This window comes from Grammomys surdaster, unplaced genomic scaffold (assembly GCF_004785775.1).
Source record: "Grammomys surdaster isolate TR1022 unplaced genomic scaffold, NIH_TR_1.0 243, whole genome shotgun sequence".
NCBI lineage: Eukaryota > Metazoa > Chordata > Mammalia > Rodentia > Muridae > Grammomys > Grammomys surdaster.
The window spans coordinates 5819677-5844142 of NW_021604688.1; the positions used below are offsets into that span (position 1 = coordinate 5819677).

General features: G+C 40.2%; 2 protein-coding genes across 3 annotated transcripts in view; one reads left to right on the forward strand and one right to left on the reverse strand.

Moving 5' to 3' along the window:
- The window catches only part of Tpgs2 (tubulin polyglutamylase complex subunit 2), a 38541-nt gene extending 14574 nt beyond the window's left edge, over positions 1-23967 (reverse strand). For both annotated transcript variants that reach the window (XM_028774812.1, XM_028774811.1), the window contains exons 1-2: positions 23847-23967; positions 12935-13014 (exon numbers count right to left, since the gene is read on the reverse strand). In XM_028774812.1, coding sequence (XP_028630645.1) covers positions 12935-13014; positions 23847-23928 — 162 coding nt within the window. In that variant the 5' untranslated portion in view covers positions 23929-23967. The remainder of the gene's footprint in view (positions 1-12934; positions 13015-23846) is intronic.
- A 349-nt stretch (positions 23968-24316) lies between these two features.
- Positions 24317-24466, forward strand: part of LOC114627175 (protein hinderin-like) — a 31625-nt gene continuing 31475 nt past the window's right edge. Inside the window, exon 1 of the mRNA XM_028774874.1 lies at positions 24317-24397. Coding sequence (XP_028630707.1) covers positions 24343-24397 — 55 coding nt within the window. The 5' untranslated portion in view covers positions 24317-24342. The remainder of the gene's footprint in view (positions 24398-24466) is intronic.

A 24466-nucleotide genomic window follows, 5' to 3' on the forward strand; every position in this document is an offset into this window, starting at 1 on the left:
CCTAAAAAGATCACAATAAACAAAAGGGCAAAATGATACCTCCAGAGCAGCTATCCTACTATAGCAAACCCTGGATATCCTAACACAACAAAAACACATGAAAATGACATTCAATCCAGTCTTATAAAGGTAATAGAGACCTTTCAAGAGGAAAGAATAAATCCCTTAAAGAAATACAGGAAAATACAATTGAATAGGTAAAGGAACTAAATAAAACTGGTGAAGACCTGAAAATGGAAATAGAAGCAATAAAGAAAACACAAATTGAGGGAATCATAGAGATGGAAAATCTAGGGAAGAGACAGGAATAAGAGATGCAAGCATCACCAAAAAATACAAGAGACATAGAAGATACAATAGAAGAAATCGATATATCAGACAAACAAAATGTTAAATTTAAAAAATTCCTGACAGAAAACATCTTGGAAATCTGGGATACCATGAAAGACCTAACCTAAGAAGAATAGGAATAGAAGGTTAAGAATCCCAGCTCCAAGGATCAAAAAAATATTTTCAACAAAAATCACAGAAGAAAAATTTTCCAACCTAAAGAAAGAAATATCCATAAACAAACATAAAAGAGTACAGAACACGAACTAGACTGGACAAGAAAAAAAGAAAGTCCTCTTGCCACATAATAATTAAAACACAAAATCTACAGAACAAAGAATACTAAAACTGGCAAGGGAAAAAGGTCAGGTAACATAAAAGGCAGACCTGTCAGAATTACAACTGATTTCTCTATAGTGACTCTAAAAGTTAGAAGGGACTAGACAAATATCTTTGAACCTCTAAAAAAACCATAGGTGCCAACCTAGACTACTATATCCACTGAAATTCTCAATCACCATAGATGGAAAAAACAAGATATTTCAAGACAAAACCAATTCAAACAATATCTATCCACAAATCTAGCCCTACAGAAAATACTAAAAGGAAAACTCCAACCCAAGAAGGATAACTGTCTCCTGAGAGACTTCATCCAGCAGCAGATGGAGGCAGATGCAGACACCCACAGCCCAACATCAGGTGGAGCCCGGGAAGTTTTGTGGAAGAATCTGGGATAGAATTGAAAAGACACCACATGGAGATCCACAAAGTCAACTAACATGGGACCATGGGTGGTTTATAGAGCCTGGGCCACCAACCAGAGAACATGCAGGAGTTGGACCTAGACCGCCTATACATTTGTAGCAAATGTGCAGCTTAATGTTCATGTGGCTCTCCTTAAAAGTGGGGGCTGTCTTCGTCTCTGTTCATTGAATCTCCTTCCCCACTACTTGCCTGGTTGGGCCTCAGTGTGAGAGGCCCATACTTGTTGGGACTAGATGCCTCAGGGCAGTGTGGTATTCAAGGGGGGCTCTCCTTTTTTGAGGAAAAGGGGAAGGACAGCGGGGAAAGGGATTTGTAAGGGTGAGACTGGGAAGAGGGAAGAGAGGGGGACTGTGATCAGGATGTAAAGTGAATTTTAAAGTTTTGAGAGGGTCATGGAAAAAAGCTACTGAAAGAAAATGTAATCAATCATCAATATCACCCAGATACAATACCCTGTGACCTACAACAGTGACCTGCCACAAGATATACTAGTGTAATAGTGGCACAAATATTATGGGAGTAACCACTCAGTTTTTGATTGTATTTAAAATCCAGTCCATGAGGTAGAACCCATACCTGACACTGCTAAAATGATCCTGAGACTAGATATGCCATGGCTTACCACTATTCTCTTAAAGGAGCATAGCAGTATATTGACTCCAAATGACATATGATACCCATAGATCATGTGCTTCATTCAACCCACATTAGAGATGTTTCCTCTTGCAGTAGATGGGAATTAACAGAGACCCACAAGTGGGTAATGTAAAAGTAAATTAAATTAATGGAAAACATTAAGTTTACACTATCCTTTTACATAATGGCTGGTGGGTCCTGGCCTGGCCTTGAGGGTTGGTTTGCTACAGACCTTTCTGCCCCAGGTACCCAAGGTCCTAACAGGGCTTCAGTCCCATTGCTAGCTTTACTTAGTGGAGTTTTCAGAGAGATATTTTGTATCTGCCCTGGCCAGTGACTCAATTGCTATTTTAATTTCTCTTTCAGCCAATATAGAGTTTGCTTTTCTTGGGATGGGATGAATAACCTACTACTTCAGAGGGCTTCTTCACACAACGAATACATACTCACTCTTTTTCACTTTGCTCCCCACTTTTGGTGGTAGAGGGCAGAAGGAAAAACAGAGATAACGGGCAGAAAGTGAACAGAAGAGGAGCAGATGAGAACTGGAGGGAGGATCTAAAGAGAAAGTCAAGCAGAGAGAATAACCCTGAGGAACAGTGTCTGAACAGGAACTGACCCACAACACAGCACTAACACTTCAGTGCAATATAGATTCTCTATCATAATTTTCTAGTTTCAGTATTTTTTCTTCTGAGCCTAACTACAAGTTTCTTCAAACTACTTTAAAATGGAACCCACTAGAAACTCTATTAGTATATCATTTCTGAGATATATCAGTTTTGGGAGCCATGAACTGGATTCCTGGGAACTCTATTGGAACTGTCTAAACCTTAGGGTCCCTCTACTGTTGGGACCTTATCTGGGAAGGAGATAGGATAGCAAATACAATGGGGCAAAAGTAGATATTAATCCTGAAACAGGTGCTTGGCCTTGTTAAGCTGGCAATTTGAGTTTCTAGAGCAACCACAGCCAAATAAAGGGTTGCTCATGAAGCCCATCAAGAAGGCACATGAAAGTATTACCACTAAGATGACAATCTCTAGTGGAGGGAAAACCTGGGCCATGGAGTGATGATATGAGACCCCAAGGACAATTCTCAAAAGCATTTTCAAAGTCCTTCCTAGTTTACTAGAACTCTGATGAGTGTGGTATGAGAGTTTGGGGCCAAAGATGAATTGCTTAAGACTCAGAAGATAGAATAATCTGTCCTCCCTTGAAAAGTACACAATTAAAAACAATTACAAAATTTGCCTTATCTAGGAGTCAATGCCTTACAGAGGCTCTGATAGAGCTCAGCTAAGATAACCTTCAGGTCAACAATGCCCTTAGGCCTACCCAGTCAAGACTCAGAAGCAGGAGAATTGGCAAGGAGGTCTTTGCAAAGGCAGCAAACTGGCTTCAGAGCTGTTAAGTGTGGTGCCTTCTATCTTGAGATTCTGTAACAACACCCAGCTTAGGATGGCATATATACTTTTGTCTAATTCATTCATTCATCCTTCATTTAATAAGTGTCTATTATGGCATTAATACAGGTTGGGTACTAGAAATAGATGAATGAGCCAAGACAGAGGAGTTATACATGGACTGCTAATGCAAACTCACCTATCTTCCTCCTTGATAGAACCCTCATTTATCTGAAAGGGCACTGTATCCTATTAAATATTTGCTTTTAAGACTGCTATAATCAGGGCTTCACATCAAGATGCAAACACAAGTCCAAAGAGGAGGTTTTTGAGCAATCTTTCACTTTCCTGGTCAAAGGTGACGGATATAGAAACAGCTTTTCTTGCTGCCTTGGACTCTAGATGACAGGTGTCAGTTGGGTGGTCAACTAGCCAGCATAAAGACAAAAACACAGGAATTCTAGAGATAGTGGCTTAACATTGTCAGGACTGATGAAGCACACCACAAGAGTTCTTACATAACAAATATTCTTTGTCTAAGCTACTGTTAGCTTTATATGGAGACAAATGTACAAGTGTTGTGGCTCTATGATGAGCAAAGAAAACTGTCAAGGGTCTGGGAAGGAGGTGGAGATTAAAAGACTGGTTTGCTTGCATCCAAAGCAGGTTTACGGGTAAGCAAAGTGGCTCACCAGTGGTGTCTGAGAAACTAACATCTAACTGGAGACTCAGACAGAGAGACAGACAGATAGACAGAACATCAACAACAGCTATTTCACTGGGTTGTTTGGGGGTAGGTGAAATGCCAAAGAGCAAAGGGAAACAATGGCATTCTTGGAGGGAACTAAGAACACATTTATCATTCCATCTCTAGATCAATCTAAATGGACTGATTTGACAGGGATATAGCAATAAGCAGGGGCTCGTGGAAAAGCCTACTCACACCTCTAAAAAAGATGGTGGCAGTTGCAGTCCCTAAGCTTAGTTTGGGAAGCTCCTGACTACCTAACATATGTCAATGTATCCCAGCAATACCCAGAGAAAGAGTAACTACACAAACTGCTCTCACCCATCCAGGCTCCTGCCAAATACCAATATTATGGGACCTTTCTTACCATAGGTACTGTGAATTAACTAGGCAGCTGCCTTAGCAGCTTAGAAAATTTGATTATTGACTCTTAGCCCCCCAAATAGCTTGGCAGCCACCCTGAGTGGCTCAATCTATAAAGGCCTTACTTGGGAAGCAGACAAGTGGCCTCACTCATTCACTGAGAATTCAGGCTTGGTGGTGGGGAGCAGCTGAGCAGCATTCTTTGAGAGGCTTGGCTCAGAGAAGCCCAGGAAAAAGCCACAGTCATCTTTCAACAGACAAGAAACAGCTGCGCACCCTGATCTCAGAAGCTTGACCTGCTAATGCCTTGAGAAGTAAAGGGGAGGCCCTGTTCATCCACTCTTCCTGGAAAACATCTGGGAAGCCTGGGCTGAGAAGTTGGCCCCAGATAACATGTAGAAGATATCCTGCAGCCCTTGAACACTGGCAGGTGGTTGGTTTGAGCCCACTGGATGTTCTGCCTTGCAAGAATCTCTCAGACACTAACAATGTGTCCACTGTTGGGTATGCTGGGGTAGTACCCCCACCATGTGTCCTCCAAAAATTGACACACAATATACACCTAGCTGGGAATACTGTATCTAGAGCTGTAGTAGACCTGTTGCATTTAGAAGACCTGCATATCAGTGTGAGAATCCTGTTAATATTGAATATTTATCTTCAAGAAAACAACATTCTAGGAATAGATATTCTAGTCTAAGAAAAGCATTTTACTGCTTAAGAAGTCAACTGTATACTTTAAAGGAAAATTTATGATACAAGATATGAATTAACAAAGAAATAACAGGTATAAGCAGAAAAAAGGAATTCTGAAGTTAAAGAGCTAAGTAATACACTAAGAATGTCACCAGTGAAATAGATCAAGCAGAAGAAAGATTTCCAAGCTTGAATACAGATATTTGAAACAATCCAAAGAAAGATTAAGAAATGAAAACAGCCACTATCGAGAGTACAAACTATTACATAATGGGTATTCAGAAGAAGTTGGAAGAAACATAGAAAAATATGCAAGGAAATAATTACTGAAAATAATTATTAATTGGAAAAAATGCCAAATCTTGTCTAGGAGTTCAAAGTCTTGCATAGCTACTGAAACCCCAGTCTAGGAGGTTCAAAGGCCCTAATGTGGTGGCTCTCAATCTGCCTAATGCTGCAGCCCTTTAATACAGTTTCTCATGTTGCAGTGATGTCCAACCACAAAATTAATTTCATTGCTACTACATATATGTAATTTTGCTACTGTTAAGAATTGTAATGTAAATTGTTTTTGGAGATTTGTCAAAGGGGTCATGGGCCACAGTTTGAGAACCACTGCCCTCAAAGATTCCAACAAGAAAAAAAAATAACATGGTATAAGCAAACTATCAAAATTAGAAGGAAATAATTTTAAAAACAGAAACATGATCATTTTTACTGGACTACAGATGTACCCAGATTAGTTAGGCATACATCAGAGTATGTATGTCAGTCTTCCTAGACAGGATTAACTGAGACAGGAGACCCAGCCTAAAAGCCAAGGGCACTATCCCATACGATGAGGTCTTACAAGTGAGAAAGGAGAAAGACCACTAGCACAGGCAGTTCTCATTTTTCTGTTTCCTGGCCACCATGATATAAGCTGCTCTGTTTTGCTATATCTTTCCTGCCATGACTGATTTACACCTTAAACCTCAAAAACTGTAAGACAAACTTAAATGTTTTTTCTCCTACTTCAAACTAAAATAAAACCAGAAGGAGCCTAACATTAAATTTCTTCAGAAGTCATACAGATGAGAAAAGAATGGTATGTGCTCAGGGTTCAGAAGAAAGGGAGAAAGAAAGAAAGAAAGAAAGAAAGAGAGAGAGAGAGAGAGAGAGAGAGAGAGAGAGAGAGAGAGAGAGAGAGGAGGGAGAGAGAGAGAGATAGAGAGGGAGACAGAGAGAAGGAGAGAGAGAGAGCAAGTAAGCAAGCAAGCAAGCAAAAATATTGTACAGAGTCAAGATAGCTTTTAAATATAAAGAATTATTAAGCCTAAGACAAGTAGAACCTGAGGGATTCGTTGCCACAAGACTACAAGAAATGCTTTGCACTAGAAGTGAAAGGATGACGTGATAGTTTTATTGACAACTCATACTCCAGAACACATGAAGAGACTCTCAGTGAGGGCTTGTGTGGATTACATTATCTGTGAGCACATCTATAGGAATTGTCTTGACTGCTTATGATACCTGATGCTCCTACTGTGGTATCACCATCTCCCAGGCAGGGAACCTTGGAGTGTGTAAGTACAGAGAGGGAACTGAACACATCTCAGCATGCACACATTTATTTCTCTCTGCTTTTGACTGAGAATATGATTACATGCTTCACATTTCAGTTTTGGCTTCTGTGTAATGAGCAGCTATGTGAAATGTGAGCTAAAAGAAACCATTTCTCTCCTAAGTTGTTTTGGTCAGGGCATTCTGCCAGAGCAATAGAATGGAAACTGAGAGAGTTGATAATCACTTTCATGAAAACACATCAAAGTTACAGAAAAAAAAAAAGAAAAAAGAAAGAAAAAGAAAAACCAACTCCCCCAAACCAATCAAATAACATTACTACAAAAACCCCAGCAGAGCAGAAAACAGAGAGTAAGAGAATGTATGAGAATAGACTATCATTAAGAGTAGATTACCCCCCAATAAAAAGACGCAGACTAGCAGACTGGATACACAAACAAGACCCAGAATTTTGCTGCATACAAGAAACGCACCTCAGTGACAAAGACAGACACTACCTCAGAATAAAAGGGTGGAAAACAATTTTCCAAGCCAATGGTCCCAAGAAACAAGCTGGAGTAGCCATTCTACTATCAAATAAAATCGACTTTCATCCAAAATTAATCAAAAAAGATAAGGAAGGACACTTCATACTCATCAAAGGAAAAATCTACCAAGGTGAACTCTCAATTCTGAACATCTATGCCCCAAATGCAAGGGCACCTACATACATAAAAGAAACTTTACTAAAGCTCAAAACACACATTACACCTCACACAATAATAGTGGGGGATTTCAACACCCCACTCTCAGCAATGGACAGATCATGGAAACAGAAACTAAACCGAGACACTTTGACATTAACAGAAGTTATGAACCGAATGGACTTAACAGACATCTATAGAACATTTCATTCTAAAACAAAAGAATATACCTTTTTCTCAGCACCTCATGATACCTTCTCCAAAACAGACCATATAATTGGTCACAAAACAAGCCTCTACAGATACAAAAAGATTGAAATAATCCCTTGCATCTTATCAGATCACCATGGAATAAGACTGGTCTTTAATAATGACAAAAACCAATGGAAAACCCATGTGCACATGGAAACTGAACAACTCTCTACTCAATGATGACTTGCTCAAGGAAGAAATAAAGAAAGAAATTAAAGACTTTTTAGAATTCAATGAAAATGAGGACACATCATACCAAAACTTGTGGGACTCCATGAAGGCAGTGCTAAGAGGAAAACTCATAGCTCTAAGTGCCTACAAAAAGAAACTGGAAAGAGCACACACTAACAAGTTGACTGCACAACTAAAAGCTCTAGAACAAAAGGAAGCAAATACACCCAGGAGGAATAGAAGGCAGGAAATAATCAAACTCAGGGCTGAAATCAATCAAATAGAAACAGAAAGAACAATACAAAATATCAATAAAACCAGGAGTTGGTTCTTTGAGAAAATCAATAAGATAGATAAACCATTAGCCAGATTAACCAGAGGGCACAGAGACAGTATCCAAATTAATAAAATCAGAACTGAAAAGGGAGACATAACAACAGAAACGGAAGAAATTAAAAAAATCATCAGATCCTACTACAAAGGCCTATACTCAACAAAACTGGAAAACCTGGATGAAATGGACAATTTCCTAGACAGATACCAGGTACCGAAGTTAAACCAGGAGCAGATAAACCATCTAAATAGTCCCATAAACCCTCAGGAAATAGCAGCAGTCATTAAAAGTCTCCCCACTAAAAAAAGCCCAGGACCAGATGGTTTTAGCGCTGAATTCTATCAGACCTTCAAGGAAGACCTAATACCAATTCTCTTCAAACTATTCCACAAAATAGAGACAGAAGGAACACTACCCAATTCGTTCTATGAAGCTACAATTACACTCATACCCAAACCCCACAAGGACCCGACAAAGAAAGAGAACTTCAGACCAATCTCCCTTACGAACATCGATGCAAAAATACTCAATAAAATTCTAGCAAACCGAATCCAAGACCACATCAAAACAATCATCCATCATGATCAAGTAGGTTTTATCCCAGGAATGCAGGGATGGTTCAATATTTGGAAATCCATCAATCTAATCCACTATATAAACAAACTCAACGAAAAAAACCACATGATCATCTCACTAGATGCTGAGAAAGCATTTGACAAAATTCAACATCCCTTCATGATAAAAGTCTTGGAAAGATCAGGAATTCAAGGCCCATACCTAAACATAGTAAAAGCAATTTACAGCAAACCAGTAGCCAACATCAAGCTAAATGGAGAGAAACTTGAAGCAATCCCACTAAGATCAGGGACTAGACAAGGCTGCCCACTCTCCCCCTACCTATTCAATATGGTACTGGAAGTCTTAGCCAGAGCAATTAGACAACAAAAAGAAGTCAAAGGGATACAAATAGGAAAGGAAGAAGTCAAAATATCGCTATTTGCAGATGATATGATAGTATACTTAAGTGACCCCCAAACTTCCACCAGAGAACTCCTAAACCTGATAAACAACTTCAGCAAAGTGGCTGGTTATAAAATCAACTCAAACAAATCAGCAGCCTTCCTCTACATGAAAGATAAACAGACTGAAAAAGAAATTAGGGAAATGACACCTTTCACAATAGTTGCCAATAATATAAAATACCTTGGTGTGAATCTAACCAAGCAAGTGAAAGACCTGTATGACAAGAACTTCAAGTCTCTGAAGAAAGAAATTGAAGAAGATCTCAGAAGATGGAAAGATCTCCCATGCTCATGGATTGGCAGGATTAATATAATAAAAATGGCCATCTTGCCAAAAGCAATCTACAGATTCAATGCAATCCCCATTAAAATCCCAACTCAATTCTTCACAGAGTTAGAAAAGGAAATTCTCAAATTCATATGGAATAACAAAAAACCCAGGATAGCGAAAACTATTCTCAACAATAAAAGAACTTCGGGAGGAATCACCATCCCTGACCTCAAGCTGTACTACAGAGCAATAGTGATAAAAACTACCTGGTATTGGTACAGAGACAGGCAGGAAGATCAATGGAATAGAATTGAAGACCCAGAAATGAACCCACACTCCTATGGTCACTTGATCTTTGACAAAGGAGCTAAAACTGTCCAGTGGAAAAAGGACAGCATTTTCAACAAATGGTGCTGGTTCAACTGGAGGACAACATGTAGAAGAATGAAAATTGATCCATTCTTATCCCCTTGTACAAAGTTCAAATCTAAGTGGATAAAGGACCTCCACATAAAACCAGATACACTGAAACTAATAGAAGAGAAGGTGGGGAAAAGCCTCGAATACTTGGGCACAGGGGAAAAGTTCCTGAACAGAACTCCAATGGCATATGCTCTAAGATCGAGAATTGACAAATGGGACTTCATAAAATTGCAAAGTTTCTGTAAGGCAAAGGACACTGTCAATAGGACAAAACGACAACCAACAAATTGGGAAAAGATCTTTACCAATCCTTCATCTGATAGAGGGCTAATATCCAATATATACAAAGAACTCAAGAAATTAGACTCCAGACAACCAAATTACCCTATTAAAAAATGGGGTATAGAGCTTAACAAAGAATTTTCAACAGAAGAAACTCCAATGGCCGAGAAGCACCTAAAGAAATGCTCGGCATCCTTAGTCATCAGGGAAATGCAAATCAAAACAACCCTGAGATTCCATCTCACACCAGTCAGAATGGCTAAGATTAAAAACTCAGGTGATAGTAGATGCTGGCGAGGGTGTGGAGAAAGAGGAACACTCCTCCATTGTTGGTGGGACTGCAAGATGGTGCAACCACTTTGGAAATCAGTGTGGCGGTTCCTCAGAAAATTGGACATAGCATTACCCGAGGATCCAGCTATACCACTCCTAGGCGTATACCCAGAAGGTGCTCGAACATATAATAAGGACATATGCTCAACTATGTTCATAGCAGCCTTATTTATAATAGCCAGGAGCTGGAAAGAACCCAGATGTCCTTCAACTGAGGAATGGATTAAAAAAATGTGGTATATTTACACAATGGAGTATTACTCAGCTATTAAAAACAATGAATTTGAGAGGTTCCTAGGTAAATGGATGGAACTAGAAATTATCATACTGAGTGAGGTAAGCCAATCACAAAAGAACACACATGGTATTTACTCACTGATTATTGGATATTAGCCCAGAACCTTAAAATGCCCAAGATGCAACTCACAGGCCACATGAAGTCCATAAAGAATGAAGACCAAGTGGGGGTGATTCGGTCCTTCTTAGAAGGAGCAACAAAATACTCAAGGGAGCAAATATGGAGACAAAGCGAGGGACAAAAACTGAAGGAGGGGCCGTCTGAAGACCTTTCCACCTGAGTATCCATCCCATGTGCAGTCACCAAAGGTAGATGCTGATGTGGAAGTCAGGAAGTGCATGCTGATAAGAGCCTGATATGGATGTCTCCTCAGAGGTCTTCAAGAGTCTGACATATTCAGAGGCAGATGCTCACAACTAGCCATTGAAGTGATCATGGGGTTCTCAATGGAGGAGTTAGAGTGAAGACTGAAGGAGCTGAAAGGATTTGTGGCCCCATGAGGAGAGCAACAATACCAACCAACCACAGCTCCCAGGGTCTAAACCACCAGCCTGGGAGCACTTATGGAGGGATCCAGGGCCTTAGCTGAATATATAAGAGTGGAGGGCCCTGCTGGGCACAGGTGGAAGATGAGATCCTTGACCTCATGAAGGCTGGACGCCCCAGGGGGTGGGAGTTTTGAGGGTGGGGAGGTGGGAGTGGGGGGGTAGATAGAGGTTACATCCACAAAAAAAAAAACCGGGCTGGGAGGGGAGGGGGGGTTCCGGGGGGGGGGGGGCCGGGGGTAAGGGGACAACATATTAAATTTAAATAAAACATCCAATAAAAAAATTAAAGAAAAAAAAAAAAAAGAAAAGAGGCAACCTCTAAATTAATTTACACAGACAATATTACCCTGATACTAAAAATAGACAAGCAAATGATGTGACAGAGTGGTGTCAAGAAATGGCAGTGAAGGAAGAGAGGCTGTAGTTAGCTAGTTGAAGAATAACCTAGAGGTGAAAGATGGAACAATCACTTAGACCAGGGCTTGGTAAACTACAGCACATAGGCCTTCTATGCCTGTCAGGTCACTTTGTTGAGACAGAGTTTTTCTGGGTAGCCCTGGCTATCCTGGAACTCACTCTGCAGATCAGGCTGGCCTCAAATTCATAGAGGTCTGCCTGCTTCTGCCTTCTTAGTGCTGGGATTAAAGGCACGTACCACCATGTTCTGTTGTCCCTTCATTTTTGTTTAAAACAATATTTCCTCAGTCACGCACTTGCATTTTAGTACTGTTGATGGCTGCTTTCAATGCTCCCACACCAGAAGTGAGTTGCTGTGACAGACTGGAAGGCCACAGAGATTACACTATCATTTGTTCCTTTAACAGAAAATACTTCCTGAACCCTGACTTAGACATGTTTTTCTTGTTTTGCCTGCAAAGGAACATATGACTAAACACATAGGTAGAAGGAGAAACAAATGGAATGTTTTGCTTTTTTTATTTAGATTTCAAAGAAATTAGCAAGACCCTATATAAAAGGAAGCTGCCAATGTACTGAAGAGGGAGGAAATGAAGCACTAACCAAAGGAGTGAGAGTTTGTGGAGTTGAAGGGGATTGTCACTTATTATGTGGTAAAATGCTTATAATAAATTCACAGAAGTGTGTGAAGGATAGATCTGCAAGAAAGCTTAGAATCTATGGTCATACTCTAAGGAATACTGAAAAGAAAAGTGATCTTTTGCCAAACTCTGAGCTGTAGTTCAACTATCAGCACATTGCACTGGAGAGTCTAGTCAATCAAGAACTGTCAGGGACTCTGTAACCATGTTATGTCACCAAGATGCTTAATAATAACGTAACTCTCCTGGCGCTGGGATGCTGTGAAAATTAAGAGGCAGAGTCTTTCATTACATCTGAACCCTGAAAAGTTCTGTTAATGAAAAGCATTAAATCTGATTTAACCACCAGAGGAAAACTAGTTAGAACCAGCCTCAGATCTGGTTTGTGGTTTCCTGAAACACTTACCCATTTTCTGTTTAGCATGATGTATATATACTACTAGGCATCTTTTCCTTCCATGGTTGAACTTGAAATTTCTGTATGGAGTGTGTGGGGTGATGCAGTGTGTGTGTGTGTGTGTGTGTGTGTGTGTGTGTGTGTGTGTGTATACACACAGAGGTGTATAGCATCAGAGTGGATAACACCCACCGCTTCCACAGGCTTACCAGGGGCCAGAAGAGACACTTGGCTGGGAAAGTGAATGGAATAAAAGGCAGCTGTGACCTGACTTAAGAATAAATCGCTTGCCCTTCCCAGGGGCATTTGACTTTTCTTTGTTGGGAGATTAAAAATTTCACACAGAAACACTTACCTGTTCCCATGAAGAAATCATATGACGTTCAGCAGGCAGCTTTTCTATTATGCTCACCTCTGTCACACCTGGAGAAGATTCTAGAAGACGTAAAACAGAGTACAAAGTTGTAACTGACTCACTCACATTTTGTGCTTTATGTTGATTAAGTGTTGATGGACTGCTCTGTGGCTATCCAATCCTTCTATGAGTGTTTACATCCCCTGTCAGCAAAGAAAAGGACTGACTGAGCCCTCTAAGCCCAATACCATATCTTTGAAGGACACAGCCTAACTTGAAGGAAGACTACCACCTAACCCTCTACAACTCTCTACATTTATCTAGTTGAACAAAATACAGAGATTCTAAAATTTCAGTGATTTCACACTGGACTTCTTAGTAAATACCCAAGTATTTGGTCCTTACAGTTAAAAAGAATGAGGAATAGCACCACTTTAACTTTCTATAAGAAATAAGACTTATCCAGGAGTAGTGGTGCAGTACTTTAATCCAGTACTTAGGAATCAGAGGAAGGCAGGCAGCTAGAGATTAATATGATCTACATGGCAAGTTCCAGGACAGTCAGGACTACACAGAAAGACTCTGTCTCAAAAAACCAGAAAAAAACAACAAAAAAGAAAGACTTGATTCTTCTAAATAAAATTCATCTGAACATATCATTCTACTTGATGGAGTTCAGGATTTAAAAACTAGTCTAAGCTAGGCAATGTTGTTACCAACCTCTATTAGAAGTATTTGCCAGTTCCCATGGAACTAAGCAGATAGTGGTGGAACACTCTGCTTTCCTCCTTCCTATGGACCTCCTCAGATCCTCCTCCTGCTGCTTGGAAGAGATGCTTGCTTGGAACCAATGGGACTCAGGTAGAAGGTATAAAGGGTGCCCCCCCCCATGGATTATTAAACGTGCTTGTGGGAGTGTTCATACGAGCTTGCTGCAGTGTTCTCACCTGTTCCAGGAGTCTGTGCCACCTCATCTCCAACCCTCAAACGCAAGTAAGATTGGGTAGCAGGTGGTCCAGGGCACAGGCAGCATTCCACAATAAAACCAAATTTAAACAATTTTTGTCTATAAATCTATACCCACAGAAAGCACTAGAAGGAAAACTGCAATCTAAAGAGGTTCATTATTTACAGCTCCAGTTGGTGGTGTGAACATGAGAGAGCAGGGCCTAAAAATGGGACAGACTAAAGTCTCATGCAATAGCCAACTTTATTCAGAGCATCAGACAATGTATACTTGAGGTTAAGAAAAGTCACCTGAGTAAAGTTTACAATCATAAGGACAAGCCACATGTGGCCCAGGCATGTTTTTCCATAGGGGCATATAAACAAATAACCAAAAGCCAGTTGTAAATAATCTCAAGGAAAACTCATTACTATCTGCTACACCTGGAAAGGGCATCTAAAGCACATTCTAAGAATGAACGCCATGTGTTATATGAGCTTGCTCGTAAGGAGGAACAGATTACAAGACTCTTTGTTTACTTGGAGTTTTCTCATGAGGTCCGAGAAATCTTACACTGCTTTATTCATAAACCGTGTTCCAACAGTTAACTACACCCCCCAAAAATATAGGGAATAAATAATCGCAGACCAACAAATCAAAAGAGGGGAAACACACACAAGCATGCTCAAGAGCAAACACAACATAACAATAAAACAACAAGAATCAGCAAACACTGCTTATTCTCTCTTATTAACTCTCAATGTCAATAGTCTCAATTCTCCAATAAAAAGACAGAGACTAATAGACTGGGTATAAAAATAGGATCCAAGAAACACACCTTAACATCAAGTATAGTCATCACTTCAGGGTAAAAGGATGGAAAAAGTTGTTACAAGCAAATGAACCTAAAACCCAAGCTGGCGTGGCAATTTTAGTATCAACAACAGAAACACAAAACAAAAAGAAAGAAGAAAGCTTATAAAAGCCATGGAAACCAAACATCTCTCTACTTAATGAAAAATGGGGCAAGACAGAAATAAAGAAATTAAAGACTTTTGGGCTGTTGAGATGGCTCAGTGGTTAAGAGCACTGACTGCTTTTCTGGAGGTCATGAGTTCAAATCCCAACAACCACATGGTGGCTCACAACCATCCATAATGAGATCTGATGTCCTCATATAGGTGTCTAAGACAGCTACAGTTGACTTTGGGTCTGGAATGAGTCGGGCTGGGAGTGGGGGACCAGAGGGAGGGGGGAAGAAATTAAAGACTTTCTAGAATTCAATGAAAACAAATGTACAACATACCCAAACTTATGGGACACAATGAAGGAGGTGCTAAGAGGCAAGTTCACAGCACTAACTGTAAGGGGTGATATTTAGAAAACAGTGCCTGGTCCAGCTTGTTCCTGGGCAGCTGCCATGTTCTTGTTGTTCCTTGGTTCTGACCAGGGCTCTGACTAGCTGGACGAACAGGCCCTGGCACCCACGAGACGCCAGTGTGGGGGATGCCTCAAAGCTCAGCTGAACTTCAGACAATATCTGCCATCCTTGAAGTACCCAGTAGAAATTAGATTCTTAAAGCTGAATGATTATCTAAAGGATTTATATTTATTATCACCCAATATCTAACCTTTTGATAGAAGTTGCTACCCAGACAGCTTTCAACTCATCCGTGGTTCTCCATGGCTGATAGCCCCCCTCTTCTCCTCCATTTTCTCTCTTTCTCTCCCACCTCCTCTTCTACTGCTAATCACTGAGCTTCACTTTGAATACAATGTTGCGGAATAAGTGTCCTGCTACAACTAAGTGCCTACATTAACAAAACTGCAGAGATTTTGTATTAGCAAATTATCAGCATATCTGAAAATTCTAGAACAAAAGGAAGAAATTATACCCAAAAGTAGTAGACAGGAAGAAATGATCATACCCAGGCTGAAATCTATAAAATATAAACAATACAAAAGAATCAATGAAATAAAGACCTGGTTTTTTTTTTTTCAATAAAAAAAATCAATAAAATCAAAATATCTTTATCCAAATTAATTAAAAAGCAGAGAGAATATCCAAATTAAGAAAACTGGAAATGAAAAGGCAAATAGAACAACAGACACCTAGGAAATTCAGAGAATTATATGGACATGCTAAAAACTGCCCCAAAATTGGAAAATCTAAAAGAAATGGAAAATTAGCAAATCACTAATCAAGATCAGATAAATAGTCTCATAACCCCTAGTAAAATAGAAGCAGTCATTAGAAATCCCCCAACCAAAAAAGTTCAGGGCCAGATAGTTTTAGCATAGAATTCTACCAGACTTTCAAAGAAGAGTTAATGCCAACTATTCCTCAAACTATTTCACAAAATAAAAACAGAAGAAACATTCATTTTATGAGGTCACAATCACCCTGATATTCAAACCACATAAGACTCAACAACAACAAAAATTAGAATTATAGACCAATTTTCCATATGAAGATAGATGCAAAAATACTCAATAAAATACTTACAAATCGAATCTAAGAGTACATCAAAAAGATACCCACTATGATCAAGCAGGCTTCATCCCAGAGATAGAGGAATGGTTTAATATATGAAAATCAACAAATGTAATCTACCAAATAAAGTAAAAACAAAACAAAATACATGATTATTTCATCAGATGCAGAAAAGGCCTTTGACAAAATCCAACATCCATGTATGATAAAAGTTCTTGAGAGATTAGGGATACAAGAGACAAATCTCAACATAAAGGAAGTTTACAACAAGATCATAGTCAACATTCACATAAATGCAAGAAATGTATTTACACTAAAATTAAGAACAAGATAAGGTTGCCCACTCTCTCTATACTTATTCGATATAGTACTTGAAGTCTTCCCTAGAGCTATAAGAGAACTGGAGATAAATTGGAAAGGAAGAAGTCAAAGTATGATTATATGCAGATGATATGGTAGTATACATAAATGATCCCAAAAAGTTCCACTGGGAAACCCCTACATCTGATAAACACTTTCAGCAAAGGAGAGGGACACAGAAATCAGTAGCCCTCCTATATACATATGACAAATGGACTAAAAAGCAATCAGAAAACAAACAACTTTCACAATAGCCTCAAATAATATAAAATGCCTTGAGGTAACCAAACAAGTGAAAGACTTGTAGGATAAAAACTTTAAGACACGGAAGAAAGAAACTGAAGAAGATAAACCATGTTCAGTTATTGGTAGAATTAATGTAGTAAAAATGGATATCTTACCAAAAGCAAGCTACAGGTTCAATGAAAGCCCCATTAAAATTTCGAAACAATTCTTCATTAATCTTGAAAGAACAATTTTCACCTTCATATGGAAACACAGAAAACTCAAGGCACTGAAAACAATCTTGAATGACAAAAGATATGCAAGGAAATCATCATTCCCAAAACCTAGAGTTAAGGATAGCCCTGGTGCTTTTTGTATTTCGATGCTAATTCCGCTTCCAGGGAGGGGCAGTCTGAGGGGAGGAGTAAATCTCATAGTCAGGTGACTAAGTCTTATGAACCTTCCCCTAATGAATAAAGATTTCAAGAAACCAATCACTGGGCGAGTAGGCGAGCAGGCTGGAGAGACAGTAGAAGAGGGAGACTTGGCTTTGGGATGGAAGAGGGGCATGGAGGCCAAAATGTAGGTAGCCGAGGCCGCCTTTCAGGTGGCAGATCCATTGAGGTCCACCACAAGAGGATTTAACTTAGAATGGCTTACAAATTAGGATGCTAGTTGCTGCGCCCAATGATTGTGTTACCTGTTGATTCTAAACTAAGTTTGTGTGGTGTTTACCTTCACACAGTGACTCAACTAGGTTCCGGAGAGAAAGGTACAGAGGCAAAGAGTGGGTTTTCTGAGAAGTGCACCCCAGCTAGCTGTGGTAATTTGGAAGCATGGGGCTGGCATGGCAACAGTCTGTCATGGAAACTGGGTCAGCTGGGTAGAAAGAGCACCACCTATAGTAATGAAATGGGCACAGTACTGGTACAAAAATAAATATGTTGACCAATGACATTGAATTGAAGATTCAGACATAAATTCAAACTGGACACCAGACTTTTGAGAAATACACATTGTATTTCTGTATACAGTGCTTGTGCTGGTCACACTGGATGGATGCATCCAAACAGATCCATATTTAACACACTGCACAAAACTCAACTCCAAATTGATTAAAGACTTTAACATAAAACCAGATACACAAAACTTAGAAGAGAAAGCAGGGAATAGTCTTAAATTCATAGGCACAGGAAAAGACTTTCTGAACAGAATACCATTAGTACAGACACTAAGATCAATAAAAAATGGAACCCCAGGAAATCGTCTGCAAGACAAAGGATACTATTATTTGGTATCCTAGGGAATGAGAAAAAATTACCAACAACACATCCAGTAACGTTCTAATATTCAAAATATATAAAGAACTTGAAAAACTAGATGCTAAGAAAACAAATAAACCAATTAAAGAATGAGGTACAGATTTATCTAAACAGAGAATTTCTAAAAGAGGAAATATAGCAGCTTATGTGCTTATGCTAATTATGCTACCTAAAAACCTTTCGCAGTGTCCACAAGTAGATTAAAGGAAGCCTGCTCCCAGTTTGCTCTGATTGGGAAATAAAGTTGCCAGTGGCCAATGGCTAGGCAGGAAAACAAAGGAGCCCCCCCCCAAAAAAAAAAAAACAGGAGAGAGAGAAGGGATTCCACATGACAGGGGTGTAGGATGGATGGATCCCACTGGGAAGGAGCAAGAGAGAGAGAGAGAGAAGAGAAAGCTGGATGAAATATAGGTACAAAAGGGAATTGGAAACAATCTAGATGTCCCTCAACAGAAGAATGGATAAAGAAAATGTGGTATATTTACACAATGGAACATTATTCAGCTGTTTAAAAAATGAAATTAGCAGGCAAATGGATGGAACTAGAAAAAAAAATCATCCTGAGTAAGGTAACTCAGACCCAGAAAGACAAATATGGTATATACTTGCTTCTCTGTGGATATTAGCTGTTAAGTCAATGATAACGAAGCTACACTATACAGATCCATAGAGGTTAGGTACAGAGTACGAGACTGGGAGTAGGTGTAGGCACAGAGATCGCTTTAAGAAAGGAAAAAAGAATAGATAGTTATGAATGGATTTGGGGGGCAGGATGGGACAACAGATCAGTGGGAGTGAGAAGGAAAGAGGACAAGGGAGGGAATACAGAGTGAGACAGCTAAAATTGAGGGCCATTTGAGAGATAGATGGAAACCAAATACAGTGGAAGCTTCCTAAAATATGCACATATATGAAGGCAATCTAAAGAAAATTGCCAAAAATGGGAAAGATAGAGCTCTAACCATCAAACTCTCATCACCAAAGGAAGCTGTCAGTACTGGGATTGGGTCACATCTAATTGAGCTGTTAGCCAAAGGGCTCCCATGGGAATCCAGGCTGTTGCCAAGACTATAAGTTCCTCTCTTCAAACTGATGCTAAGTTGTTGAAGACAACACCAACACAATGTGTTGAACATGGCCATGTAGAACTGGTGCTGAATGGAGCTTTCACTTCTCTTTGATGGGTGTCTTTGGTACAGTAATGTACTTTGGAAACTACCAGATGAGAAACTTAAACACCAAGCCATCCACGAATCCTCTGATTTACAAGGGTGTTCTGCCTACAAGATATGTTAGGGCAATGGTAGCACAAAGCTTGTACAAAAAAACCAACCAATATCTCATTTGACTTAAGGCCTGCTTCACAAGATGGACCTCATCCTGACACTACCTGGGTGACCAAGGACCTGTGAATAGATGGTTTTACCTAGGATAAAACCAAATCCTGCTGTTCTAAGAAAGAAAACAGCAAAATCAAACAAACAAAGACAAATTAAAAAAAAAAACCCAAACTAGCATTAAAATGACTCCTAATGACACTCTGCTATATTCATAGATCAGTGCCTTGCTTAGGCACCATCAGAGACACTTCCTTCTACAGCAGATGAGAACAAATACAGAGACCCACAGCCAGATAGGATGCAGAGAATGAGAGACCTTGGAACTTTCAGCCCTAAATAGGATTTTTCCTTCAAATCCCTTAACTCAGAGCTCAGGGAACCCAGCTGAAGAGGACTAAGAGGAAAGGGTATAAGAGCCAGAGGGGATACGGACACCAAGAAAACAAGACCCTCTAATCCACATGATTAATGGTTATGTGAACTCTGAGAATGAGTTGCATGTGGGGCCTGCAAAGGTCTGCACCAGGTGCTGTGTGTATATTATGGCTTCCAGGTTAGTGGTTTTAGCAGATTCCTGAGTATGTGAAGAGTGGGTCTCTGATTTTTTTCCTTCTCTTGTGCTCTTTTCTTTCTGTTTGTTACTCTTGTTCAACTCTTCTGTGGTAAATTGTTTTATCTTATTGTATTTTATTTCATAATATTTCATTATTATACTTTAGAAGCCTGTTTGTTTTCTAATGAGAGACATAAAAGGAGTGGATATGGGTGGGAAGGGAGGTGGGAGAAACAGGGAGGAGAAAAGGGAGAGGAAACTGTAATCAGGATATATTATGTGAGAAAAATATTTTAAAATTAAAAAATATTTTTCTATTGTATATCTTACTTTGATTTTTACATCCATTCATTAGTTGGATAGTTCAGTGGTTTTCAATTTACGTTACTACCAGTAATACTACTAAGAATATTTGGGAACAAATATTTGTATGTAAATGATTTTTTTTCTCATGGATAAATAAAGTGTAATTGCTGAATCTTATTGTAATTCCATGTTTAATCTTCTGAAGAAAGTCAAACCCTTCTTCAAAGTTGCTATGCCAGTTTACAATTTCACCAACAACCCATAAAGATTGAACAAACCTCACAAATATTTGACAACACTCATACCAGTCTTTATTATGGCCAATCTAGTGGAGGGGTAATAGTATCTAACTCTGGCTTTGATCTGTTTATCTGATTGTCACCTTTATATAAATATGGTTCAAAGAAATATCAACTGGGAACTTTTAGATTGTCTTTAATTGCTAAACTTCTAGAGTTCTTTATAGACACCCTGTAATCTCTGTTCATATTGTAATTTACAAATATTTTATTTGGGGCTGTGTTGTCACTTGGTATCCACATAACACATTTTATTAATTTTTATGAACTCTTCTTGTTTGTATCCTATTTAAAATCCTATTCATTAGTTCTAAGTTGCTTAAAACCAAAACTAAGGGGGCCTGGAGTGATGGGTCAGCAGTTAAGAACACTGGCTACACATTGAGAGGATCCAGGTTTCACTGCCAACACCACCATGGCAGCTCATAACTGTAATGGTAGTCCCAGGGTATCTATTATCTTCATTGTAGCAACTACATGTTACAAAAAAACAAATCTTTTTTAACACATTTAAGTATAGAGATAAGTGACATAAATATTCAAATTGTTATATAATCACTACTGTCATTTCCCAAATATTTAGTAAGCTCCAGTGTAGTACATTTTCAAAAAGAAAAAAATGTTCTGTTTCAAGATATTTTTTTGAGGGGAGGAGTATTCCTGGCCTCTTATATTTTGATATTAACTTTAGGGTTAATATGTCAGTTTCTGCAATAGAGGTGTTGAGATTTGCTAGTAATTGCAGACCCTAAATTTGTAGGATCTACTTGGGGAAAACCACTCTTAAGATGATACTTCTTACTCATTTTGGTCTTAATATACTTCAAAAGACTTTTACTGTTTTAGTGCAAAAGTCACAGACTTCTTTGTTAACTTAATTTCATTTTTGTATTGCCTTTTGCAACTGTATAGTTGAGGATGAGAGAGAGAGAGAGAGAGAGAGAGAGAGAGAGAGAGAGAGAGAGAGAGAGAGAGAGAATATATATTACTTAGGGTTAATTTGTAAGAGATTATAATTTGCAAACAAAGGCATCTTTAGTTTTCTTTTTATCTACTTCATTTTTCCTGCCTAATTCCCTGGCCAGAATTTCTATTACAATGCTGAGTAGAAATGCTACGATTGAAAACATCCAGCATAGTAGACTTGAGATGACATCAGTCTTTTACAAGACCTACTTATAAAGTTGGCTCTTGGATGGCATTTACGAAGCTGGATTTCAGTGAGGTTTCCATCATCATTAGATGAAAATGGTTCACTGTCTCCAAACTGAAATTCAAATAAAGTATGTTAAATATATGGTTTTGGGGGTGGTGGTGGGGGGGAGACTGGAAGTTGGTACATGCTAGGTAAGGAAATTCTGGACTCTTCAGTTTAAAAGGACACTTTAGACATACTGTTACAAACATGTTGCTAGAGAAATTAAGTATGCCCTGTGAAGTTCCAGTGAGAAGACTCTTGAAAACTCTCACAGATTTTTTTTTTTAAGCTTTCTTGCCTGCTTTTTGCCTTTTGTTGATTTTGCTTTATCTCTTTCTGCTGGGACAAAAATGAGCCTTGTGAATTAGCACACCTGGACCAGTTTTGCTCCCCTTTTAGCATAGTTTGTTGCTCTTGAGCTTAAGAGTAAATAAAGCAGGTAGTCTTTCAACACGACGTCAGCTACGAGATCGTTCACAGATGCCCCTTATCAAGATGATAGTGCTTTCTAGTCTATTTTTTCATTATTATTTTGAGGGAAAAAAATCTTATTAGCTCAGCCTGACTTCGTGATCACCACCACACTCCTTTCCCCTTGATGGGTTTACAGATGTGTCAATATTACTGGTAATTTCTATTCATAACATACACTTTTCTTTTCAATTTGTCAAGTACCTTTTTGGCAGTTACTGATAATGTAGGCTTTGTCCTTTGTTCTACTAACATTCTATTACATTCCTTTTTACATATTAAACAAATCACACGTTCCTAGACTAAATCAGGCCTGATCGTAGATTTCTATTACAGAAAAAAGCCAAATAAAACAATTTCACACAGTGCTCATAGTTGCTGCTAAGGTGAATAAAAATTGTTTATGAGAGAGCAAGGTGGAAGGGTGTATTTGAGTGAGGTTTATTAGAGATAATTCTTTGATCAGAAATTTGAAAAATGAACAGGAGACATTGGGATGGAGATAATTCCAGGAGGCCGCAGGCCAGGATAACTAAAATTGGTTACAGGAAGAACAAGCTTAAAAGTTAAAGCTTTAAAAGTGTCTTTAAAGTTATAGCGTCAACAGCAAGATGTCCTCGGTAAAGCAGTGTACACAGCAAGATGAAAACAGATGATACAGGGAACTTGTAGATCACCATAGAGAAATCCCAATTTCTTTACAGTTGTGAGAGCAAAGCATCAAAACATATTTTCTCAACCTGTAAGACAGCTGTACCCCGCCCCTTCCTTTAGCCTGGAAAATCTACAAATCAACTCTAGGATATGATTCTTCTTAACTTTCCAGAAAGGCCAGGCACCTCTAGGCCTCTAATACCTTAGTCTCTGAGAGATTACTGATTTGTTTTGGGCCGATAGGAAGTTAGTTTGTTTCCCACACTCTGTTTCTTTATCTTTGTAGCCCCAGTGGTGGTGGTCACTTAACCAGCGTACAATGGAAAAAGAACTCTCAATCCCCTTCAGCTCTGCCAGCTTTGGTTCTTTTCCACAGCTCGGTGCTGTACTCAGAGGCATTGGGCATCGGCTGCCTTGGGATACTGGCAGCATCACTCTGCTATTGAGCAGGGCTTGCATTTCAAGGATACAATCTGGGCTGAGGAAGCCTCCTGGGAGACGCGTCCTCCAGGCTTCCAGGTGCCTGCGGACTCTCTCTACTCCTTTTTGCAGATGGAAGGCAAACATCCCGGAACTCTCAGCACGCACGTTCCAAGCCTGGTTAGATACGGCCCCCCTTTCCCTCCCCATCTAGGGAACTCGCGGCAGCGATGCTCTCCGCAGACAGCTCCAGCTTAGCTGCAGTCCACCCAGCACCCATCCCTCCACCTTCGTCCTTTCTAGCCATTGTCCCACTCCACTCACCCAGGATGCGAGTGACGCCCAGGGTCAACTTCTCAAGGTGCGGCTTGCTGCCGGCTTGCAGTGGGGGCGGTGTTTCCTCCATTGCACGCGTTCTCACTCCGCGCGCGGCGGCGGCGGCCCCAGTCCCCGGCGCCGCCGTGGACAGCCGGCCTGCCGGCTGACGCGCCCGACCCCGCCTCAGGTCTGCGGCCGTCGGGCTCAGGGCATGCCGGGAGTTGTAGTTTTCAGCGCCTGAGGGCTCCGCTAGGAGAGGATGGGCGGCCCGGGCGGCTTTGGCAGCAGCGGTTCCGCCGGGCGCTCGTTCCCGCGACCCTGGCCCGGGCTTCACTTCACATCTCCGCGACCCCGCCTCGCCTCGGCCCGGAGCCTCTCCCCTCGCCGGGGCCGGAGGCGCAAGCGGGGGCGGGCCTCTGCGCCGAGCGGCCAATGAGGACCGAGCCTGGCGGCCGGGGCGTGGCGACCCCGGCTCGACGCCTCGAGTGGCGGTTGTTTCAAGATGGCGGGCGCGGCGGGCCCCTCCCTGCCGGGCTCCGCGTTCTGGAGCCGCGACTGTATCCTTTGCCCCGCTGCTAGGGGGCGCCGCGCCCTCCTGGGTGGCGAGGGCGGGGGCGCGAGGCTTT